Source organism: Oncorhynchus tshawytscha, linkage group LG03 (genome assembly GCF_018296145.1).
Source record: "Oncorhynchus tshawytscha isolate Ot180627B linkage group LG03, Otsh_v2.0, whole genome shotgun sequence".
NCBI classification, from domain to species: domain Eukaryota; kingdom Metazoa; phylum Chordata; class Actinopteri; order Salmoniformes; family Salmonidae; genus Oncorhynchus; species Oncorhynchus tshawytscha.
Genome location: NC_056431.1, coordinates 72,059,554 through 72,069,553, shown reverse-complemented (window position 1 = coordinate 72,069,553; position 10,000 = coordinate 72,059,554). Strand labels below are relative to the sequence as shown.

The following is a 10,000-nucleotide window of genomic DNA, read 5'->3' as shown; positions in this document are numbered from 1 at the left end:
TTCCTCCACTGGAAGAGAAAAGGAGAGTTTTGTGGAGGAGGGTGGAACAGGACAGCGAGAAAACGAGAGAGAGAGTCTTTCACTCCTCTCCAGAGATGAACCGGGGACGGTCCCTGCGAAGACGTCTGTCCTCCCTCCATGGGGCCTGGCGATGGAGTACGGGCTACCTGTTTAGGAAGGTAGGAATGGAGGGAGGGAGGGCAGGGAGGAGGGAGAGGGGAGGGGTACCTGGACAAGGGAGCGAGGTAGGCTACAAGAATGGCCGTCAATTCATGTTCTCTTCTCTTGTCTCTTCTTCGTTTTTTTGTCTGAGTTTCCTCTTTTTCCTCATGTCCTGTTCAAGGTCTTTTATTGTGCAACCTTTTCTTTCCCTTTTCAGACCTACCAGTCCCCCCCCTCTCCCTCCCTCCTTCGTTCTCTCTGATGGTTAATTTGTAAGGCCTGCTTGTAAAGCCAGGCTCCCAGATGGTTTTGATCAGGGTTCCACGGAGACCCCCCACATGTTACCCACCCTTTTTATTGCTCAATGTCCACATTTGGTCTCAAGTGTTTTGTTGTATGTTATGGGGAATAAATAATTATAGTCAATCATATTTTATATTGGAGAGAAATACCACTAAATTCATATTAACTTGTCTCTTTTATTAGTGATCACAATGCCATTGCTGAGAAAGGAGAGGCTGTATAGTCAGCTTCCCAGGCAGCAATGTTAAGGAGAGGCTGTATAGTCAGCTTCCCAGGCAGCAATGTTAAGGAGAGGCTGTATAGTCAGCTTCCCAGGCAGCAATGTTAAGGAGAGGCTGTATAGTCAGCTTCCCAGGCAGCAATGTTAAGGAGAGGCTGTATAGTCAGCTTCCCAGGCAGCAATGTTAAGGAGAGGCTGTATAGTCAGCTTCCCAGGCAGCAATATTAAGGAGAGGCTGTATAGTCAGCTTCCCAGGCAGCAATGTTAAGGAGAGGCTGTATAGTCAGCTTCCCAGGCAGCAATGTTAAGGAGAGGCTGTATAGTCAGCTTCCCAGGCAGCAATGTTAAGGAGAGGCTGTATAGTCAGCTTCCCAGGCAGCAATGTTAAGGAGAGGCTGTATAGTCAGCTTCCCAGGCAGCAATGTTAAGGAGAGGCTGTATAGTCAGCTTCCCAGGCAGCAATGTTTTAGACTAATTAACACAATTCAACTTCCACATCTTACAGTGTAATGTCTCTTATAGTTATTAGTCATCAAGATGTAGGCAGTTACCATTTGTTTTGTTTTGACATCTGTCCTACCATGGTATGGCACGGGGGTCCCTCTGATGTCTCTCTCTCTCTCTCTCTCTCTCTCTCTCTCCCTCTCTCTGTCCCTCTCTCTATCTGTCTTTCTCCCTCAATCTGACCATTTCTCTCTCCAGAACATCCAATCAATCAGAATAAACCAAATTACAACACAATCAAAACACAAAACAAAACTACATGACTTATTGGGAAACACGAGCAAAAAGCTAAATGTAGTGCTATCTGGCCCTAAATTGACAGTACACCATGGTAAACTATTTAACCATGGTTACCGATCAAAACCTTAGAAAAACCTTGACAGAGTACAGGCTCAGTGAGCACAGCTTTGTCATTAAGAAGGGTAGACACAGGAAAACCTGGCTCCCTGTAGAGGAAAGGCTGTGCAACCACTGCACAACAGCAGAACCCAAGACAGAGCTGAATTTCCTGACAAAATTTCAAAAATATAAGACAATTAGAGAGTGTCATTTCCCAACCCTTATTTGAAACCCTTATTCAAGGTTTCAGAGACCTCTCTGATGGGAATAGGGTACCTGTAAATTGAATTGAATTGAGAGACACACAGAGACAGAGAGAGAGAGAGAAAGACATAGAGGGAGAGACACACACATACAGAGAGAGAGAGAGAGACAGAGAGACAGAGAGACAGAGTGAGAGAGAGAGAGAAAGACACCCAGAGAGAGAGAGAGAGAGAGACAGAGAGAGACACAGAGAGAGAGAGAGAGAGAGAGACAGACACAGAGAGAGAGACATACACAGAGAGAGAAACAGACACAGCGAGAGATATACACAGAGAGAGAAACAGACACACAGAGAGAAAGAGAGAGACAGAGAGACAGAAAGCGAGAGAGAGAGAGAGACAGAGAAAGAGACAGAGAGAGAGAGAGAGAGAGAGACAGACAGAGAGAGAGACAGAGCAAGAGAGAGCTAGAGACAGAGAGAGACAGAGAGAAGATGGGTAGAGACAGAGAGAAACAGAGAGAAGACGGGTAGAGACAGAGAGAGACAGAGAGAAGACGGGTAGAGACAGAGAGAAACAGAGAGAAGACGGGTAGAGATAGAGAAAGACAGAGAGAAGACGGGTAGACAGAGAGAGACAGAGAGAAGACGGGTAGAGATAGAGAGAGACAGTGAGAAGACGGGTAGAGATAGAGAAAGACAGAGAGAAGACGGGTAGAGATAGAGAGAGACAGTGAGAAGACGGGTAGAGATAGAGAAAGACAGAGAGAAGACGGGTAGAGATAGAGAGAGACAATGAGAAGACGGGTAGAGATAGAGAAAGACAGAGAGAAGACGGGTAGAGATAGAGAGAGACAGAGAGAAGACGGTTAGAGCTATAGAGAAAGACAGGTCTAAGATCTGGTATGGTTATCCAGATTGAAGTATTGGATGATGATGATGGATATCAACAGGTCTCCCCCCCTGCACTCATGTGACATCCCCTCAGAGAAGTGTATAGGCCTCGTTGACCTCTCGTTGACCAGGGAAGCCAGAGACATAATTAAAATTGTAAGCTACAATATGTTACCCACTGTACACTCCGAAGAACTCGTACCAAAGGACTGTTCTGGGTGGATACTGAATGTGTGTTGGTAGTGTTTATGGGTGGATACTGAATGTGTGTTGGTAGTGTTTATGGGTGGATACTGAATGTGTGTTGGTAGTGTTTATGGGTGGATACTGAATGTGTGTTGGTAGTGTTTATGGGTGGATACTGAATGTGTGTTGGTAGTGTTTATGGGTGGATACTGAATGTGTGTTGGTAATGTTTATGGGTGGATACTGAATGTGTGTTGGTAGTGTTTACGGGTGGATCCTCAATGTGTGTTGGTAGTGTTTACGGGTGGATCCTCAATGTGTGTTGGTAGTGTTTATGGGTGGATACTGAATATGTGTTCTGTGTGCTGATTATGATAACCGACCATGGGTATGCCCCAAAAACATACTCTCACACCAAGACAATGTGTGAGAAAGAAAAACTTTTGGTGATTTATGAGTTAAAGGGCATTTGGGGTGCTTTGGCTTTCTCACTGTCAAACCAGCATAACTGCATGTGGGGGTTTGACATCTACCTACGCAGTCTCGCTATTGAGAATGTTTGCTATAATGACTCATGTCTTCCTGGTCTGCTTATGTTTCAGGGCTCCACAAAGTCCTCCAAGAGTATGGAGTCTCCACGCATACCATCAAGGTAAGCTCTTTTTATAGCAGGGTGTACAGCAGGGTGTATAGCAGGGTGTATCACAGGGTGTATAGCAGGGTGTACAGCAGGGTGTATAGCAGGGTGTAGAGCAGGGTGTACAGCAGGGTGTACAGCAGGGTGTATAGCAGGGTGTATAACAGGGTGTACAGCAGGGTGTATAGCAGGGTGTATAGCAGGGTGTACAGCAGGGTGTATAGCAGGGTGTACAGCAGGGTGTATAGCAGGGTGTACAGCAGGGTGTACAGCAGGGTGTACAGCAGGGTGTACAGCAGGGTGTACAGCAGGGTGTATAGCAGGGTGTACAGCAGGGTGTATAGCAGGGTGTACAGCAGGGTGTATAGCAGGGTGTACAGCAGGGTGTACAGCAGGGTGTATAGCAGGGTGTATAGCAGGGTGTACAGCAGGGTGTACAGCAGGGTGTACAGCAGGGTGTACAGCAGGGTGTATAGCAGGGTGTATAGCAGGGTGTATAGCAGGGTGTACAGCAGGGTGTACAGCAGGGTGTATAGCAGGGTGTACAGCAGGGTGTACAGCAGGGTGTACAGCAGGGTGTACAGCAGGGTGTACAGCAGGGTGTACAGCAGGGTGTACAGCAGGGTGTACAGCAGGGTGTACAGCAGGGTGTACAGCAGGGTGTATAGCAGGGTGTACAGCAGGGTGTACAGCAGGGTGTACAGCAGGGTGTATAGCAGGGTGTACAGCAGGGTGTACAGCAGGGTGTACAGCAGGGTGTACAGCAGGGTGTATAGCAGGGTGTACAGCAGGGTGTATAGCAGGGTGTACAGCAGGGTGTACAGCAGGGTGTATAGCAGGGTGTATAGCAGGGTGTATAACAGGGTGTACAGCAGGGTGTACAGCAGGGTGTACAGCAGGGTGTACAGCAGGGTGTATAGCAGGGTGTACAGCAGGGTGTACAGCAGGGTGTACAGCAGGGTGTACAGCAGGGTGTACAGCAGGGTGTACAGCAGGGTGTATAGCAGGGTGTATAGCAGGGTGTACAGCAGGGTGTACTGCAGGGTGTACAGCAGGGTGTACAGCAGGGTGTACAGCAGGGTGTATAGCAGGGTGTATAGCAGGGTGTACAGCAGGGTGTACAGCAGGGTGTATAGCAGGGTGTACAGCAGGGTGTACAGCAGGGTGTACAGCAGGGTGTATAGCAGGGTGTATAGCAGGGTGTACAGCAGGGTGTACAGCAGGGTGTATAGCAGGGTGTACAGCAGGGTGTACAGCAGGGTGTATAGCAGGGTGTAGAGCAGGGTGTACAGCAGGGTGTACAGCAGGGTGTATAGCAGGGTGTATAGCAGGGTGTACAGCAGGGTGTACAGCAGGGTGTACAGCAGGGTGTATAGCAGGGTGTACAGCAGGGTTGATTGACTATGATTCACCATAGCTTTTACATCCTCATTGATTCATCAAGTCTTCATCAACACTTCATCTTCTGTTGTTTTCTGTTGTGTTGTGTTGTGTTCTGTTGTGTTGTGTTCTGTAATGTTCTGTTGTGTTGTGTTGTGTTCTGTTGTGTTCTGTAATGTTCTGTTGTGTTGTGTTCTGTTGTGTTGTGTTCTGTAATGTTCTGTTGTGTTCTGTAATGTTCTGTTGTGTTGTGTTCTGTAATGTTCTGTTGTGTTCTGTAATGTTCTGTTGTGTTGTGTTCTGTAATGTTCTGTTGTGTTGTGTTGTGTTCTGTTGTGTTGTGTTCTGTAATGTTCTGTTGTGTTGTGTTGTGTTCTGTTGTGTTGTGTTCTGTAATGTTCTGTTGTGTTGTGTTGTGTTCTGTAATGTTCTGTTGTGTTATGGTGTGTTCTGTTGTGTTGTGTTCTGTAATGTTCTGTTGTGTTGTGTTGTGTTCTGTAATGTTCTGTTGTGTTATGGTGTGTTCTGTTGTGTTGTGTTGTGTTCTGTAATGTTCTGTTGTGTTGTGTTGTGTTCTGTAATGTTCTGTTCTGTTGTGTTCTGTTGTGTTCTGTTGTGTTATGGTGTGTTCTGTTGTGTTGTGTTCTGTTCTGTTGTGTTCTGTTGTGTTATGGTGTGTTCTGTAATGTTCTGTTCTGTTGTGTTCTGTTGTGTTATGGTGTGTTCTGTTGTGTTGTGTTCTGTTCTGTAATGTTCTGTTGTGTTCTGTTGTGTTCTGTTGTGTTGTGTTGTGTTCTGTAATGTTCTGTTGTGTTATGGTGTGTTCTGTTGTGTTGTGTTGTGTTCTGTAATGTTCTGTTGTGTTATGGTGTGTTCTGTAATGTTCTGTTCTGTTGTGTTCTGTTGTGTTATGGTGTGTTCTGTTGTGTTGTGTTCTGTTCTGTTGTGTTGTGTTCTGTAATGTTCTGTTGTGTTGTGTTGTGTTCTGTAATGTTCTGTTGTGTTGTGTTGTGTTGTGTTCTGTAATGTTCTGTTCTGTTGTGTTCTGTTGTGTTATGGTGTGTTCTGTTGTGTTCTGTTGTGTTGTGTTGTGTTCTGTAATGTTCTGTTGTGTTGTGTTGTGTTCTGTAATGTTCTGTTGTGTTATGGTGTGTTCTGTTGTGTTATGTTCTGTAATGTTCTGTTGTGTTGTGTTGTGTTCTGTAATGTTCTGTTGTGTTATGGTGTGTTCTGTTGTGTTATGTTCTGTAATGTTCTGTTGTGTTCCGTTGTGTTCTGTTCTGTAATGTTCTGTTGTGTTCCGTTGTGTTCTGTTGTGTTGTGTTCTGTAATGTTCTGTTGTGTTCTGTAATGTTCTGTTGTGTTCTGTTCTGTTGTGTTGTGTTGTGTTCTGTAATGTTCTGTTGTGTTGTGTTCTGTAATGTTCTGTTGTGTTCTGTAATGTTCTGTTGTGTTCTGTTCTGTAATGTTCTGTTGTGTTGTGTTGTGTTCTGTAATGTTCTGTTGTGTTGTGTTCTGTAATGTTCTGGTGTGTTGTGTTCTGTAATGTTCTGTTGTGTTCTGTAATGTTCTGTTGTGTTGTGTTCTGTAATGTTCTGTTGTGTTCTGTTATGTTCTGTTGTGTTCTGTTCTGTAATGTTCTGTTGTGTTCTGTTGTGTTCTGTTGTGTTCTGTTCTTATGTTTTCTCTCCTCTCCTCATCTCTCATCTCCTCCTCTTTCCTCTCCCCCTTCCTAGCCAACACCAACAGGGAAACAAAAGTCCTCACACAGGGACTTTAAAATGGTTTAAGTTCCCGTCATTCACCAACATGAAGAAACCTGAAAAGGGGTAGCAATGAAAAGATGAAAGTAGACTCACTCCCTATGGATCTCTCTGTGCAGTTCATTTCATGGCTCACTCCATCCTCGTCCTTCAATCGCTCCTATGCACAATGGGACAGCAGGCCTTGGTCCATGTTTTACTGACAGGACCTATAGGTTCTTCACATTAACCCCACCAAGGACGCTTGTGTCTACTTTATTAGACCCTCTTGGTACAGCTATAGTTGTGCAGAGCTTATTTATTTTATTTAGAGTACATTACTCTTTTTTCGTGCCAAAGAAACCATTAACTTCATTGGGGGAAGCAGTAATGTAATATAGCACTGCTGGGTGGCGTAGTGTAGAGATGAGGTGGCGAAGTGTAGAGATGAGGTGGCGTAGTGTAGAGATGAGGTGGTGTAGTGTAGAGATGAGGTGGCGTAGTGTAGATAATATAGCACTGCTGGGCACTTTTGGGAGACATTTGAGACCTTTTGTTAGCTTTTTAAAGATGTTTTTTTTACACAGCTCCAAATACAATGCATTCCCATTGTGAGAGGCAAGCGGCAAGCAGCAGTTGAAATTGTCCATTTGTGTCAAGAGAACAACCTCTAGCTAACCAGTAAGCCCTGTAGTTAAACCTGAAATAGCCGTTCAGACATCCAGATAGGCTACTCTTTTCTGTGTCATATGCTTCCTGGCATTACATAAGCTGTCTGTTTGTGTTTTACTTGTGTATAGATTTATTTAACCTTTATTTAGCTAGGCAAGTCCGTTAAGAAAAAATCTTATTTACAATGACGGCTTGTTCAGGGGCATAACGACAGATTTTTTCCTTTGTCAGCTCGGGGATTCGATCTAGCAACCTTTCAACGCTCTAACCACTAGGTAGTGTAGAGATGAGGTGGTGTAGAGATGAGGTGGCATAGTGTAGAGATGAGGTGGTGTAGAGAAGAGGTGATGTAGAGATGAGGTGGCATAGTGTAGAGATGAGGTGGTGTAGAGAAGAGGTGGTGTAGAGATGAGCTGGTGTAGAGATGAGGTGGCATAGTGTAGAGACGAGGTGGTGTAGAGATGAGGTGGCATAGTGTAGAGATGAGTTGGTGTAGAGATGAGGTGGCATAGTGTAGAGATGAGGTGGTGTAGAGATGAGGTGGCATAGTGTAGAGATGAGGTGGTGTAGAGATGAGGTGGCATAGTGTAGAGATGAGGTGGTGTAGAGAAGAGGTGGTGTAGAGATGAGGTGGTGTTGAGATGAGCTGGTGTAGAGAAGAGGTGGTGTAGAGAAGAGGTGGTGTAGAGATGAGGTGGCATAGTGTAGAAATGAGGTGGCATAGTGTAGAGATGAGGTGGTGTAGAGATGAGGTGGTGTTGAGATGAGGTGGTGTAGAGATGAGGTGGTGTAGAGAAGAGGTGGTGTAGAGATGAGGTGGTGTTGAGATGAGCTGGTGTAGGGAAGAGGTGGTGTAGAGAAGAGGTGGTGTAGAGATGAGGTGGCATAGTGTAGAAATGAGGTGGCATAGTATAGAGATGAGGTGGTGTAGAGATGAGGTGGTGTTGAGATGAGGTGGTGTAGAGATGAGGTGGTGTAGAGAAGAGGTGGTGTAGAGATGAGGTGGTGTAGTGTAGAGATGAGGTGGCGTAGTGTAGATAATATAGCACTGCTGGGCACTTTTGGGAGACATTTGAGACCGTTTGTTAGCTTTTTAAAGATGTTTTTTTTACACAGCTCCAAATACAATGCATTCCCATTGTGAGAGGCAAGCGGCAAGCAGCAGTTGAAATTGTCCATTTGTGTCAAGAGAACAACCTCTAGCTAACCAGCAAGCCCTGTAGTTAAACCTGAAATAGCCGTTCAGACATCCAGATAGGCTACTCTTTTCTGTGTCATATTCTTCCTGGCATTACATAAGCTGTCAGTTTGTGCTTTACTTGTGTATAGATTTATTTAACCTTTATTTAGCTAGGCAAGTCCGTTAAGAAAAAATCTTATTTACAATGACGGCTTGTTCAGGGGCAGAACGACAGATTTTTTCCTTTGTCAGCTCGGGGATTCGATCTAGCAACCTTTCAACACTCTAACCACTAGGTAGTGTAGAGATGAGGTGGTGTAGTGTAGAGATGAGGTGGTGTAGTGTAGAGATGAGGTGGCATAGTGTAGAGATGAGGTGGCATAGTGTAGAGATGAGGTGGTGTAGAGAAGAGGTGGTGTAGAGGAGAGGTGGTGTAGAGATGAGGTAGTGTAGAGATGAGGTGGCGTAGAGAAGAGGTGGTGTAGAGATGAGGTAGTGTAGATATGAGGTGGAGTAGAGATGAGGTGTTGTAGAGATGAGGTGTTGTAGAGATGAGGTAGTGTAGAGATGAGGTGGCGTTGAGAAGAGGTGGTGTAGAGATGAGGTAGTGTAGATATGAGGTGGAGTAGAGATGAGGTGGTGTAGAGATGAGGTGGCGTAGAGAAGAGGTGGCATAGAGAAGAGGTGGTGTAGAGATGAGATGGCGTAGAGAAGAGGTAGTGTAGATATGAGGTGGCGTAGTGTAGAGATGAGATGGCGTAGTGTAGAGATGAGTTGGCGTAGTGTAGAGATGAGGTGGCGTAGAGATGAGGTGGCGTAGAGATGAGGTGGTGTAGAGATGAGGTGGTGTAGAGATGAGGTGGTGTAGCGATGAGGTGGTGTAGAGATGAGGGGGTGTAGAGATGAGTTGGTGTAGCGATGAGGTATTATACTACAAGACAAATATACAACAGCAGTGTAGTTTTGAACATTGACACAGCTGTATAGTGTAAGTGTTGAGTGCTTTGTCCCACAAAACCAAGGATACAGTTCAAACCAATCATATGCCCCATCTGGCTCGTCACGTATCCTACACATTACCCACAAAGAAACACACACACCTTAATGGATCATTATCACACATATTCACATAATATCTCCTCATCACATGCTAAATGGGACTTGTATCGTGCATTGGTTGTCAGTGATAAAGGGGATATGTTTCACCGGCTGTGTTTGTTTAAATGCGTGAAGGTGATCGGTGCAGCTTTGTAATTGAGCGTGGAGAGATATGCGCTGGGCTGATAAAGTGAAAGAAGGCTGTAGTTTTGGCCCGTGGCTCCGTGGCAGCGCTGATGAGAAGCAGATTGGTGCCCAGTGCATGCTGGTGTTTGGAGGCAAAGGGAAAGGTGAAAGTGGGATACCTAGTCAGTTGAACAACTGAATGCATTCAATTGAAATGTGTCTTCCATATTTAACCCAACCCCTCTGAATCAGGAGAACCAAACCTCTGTTCTATCAGTATAACCTCTACAAGAGTAGTAAGGAGAGAGGTAAGAAGAGAGGGAGCGAAGGACTGAAAGATGGTAAGAGTGGATGA

At 45.2% G+C, this 10,000-nt stretch overlaps 1 protein-coding gene across 1 annotated transcript in view; it reads left to right on the top strand.

Annotated features, from left to right (window-relative positions):
- Positions 1–10,000, top strand: part of LOC112224753 (tensin-1-like) — a 298,598-nt gene that overhangs the window by 208,014 nt on the left and 80,584 nt on the right. The window contains 1 exon segment of the mRNA XM_042319964.1: positions 3,413–3,462. Within this exon segment, the coding sequence (XP_042175898.1) occupies positions 3,413–3,462 (50 nt within the window).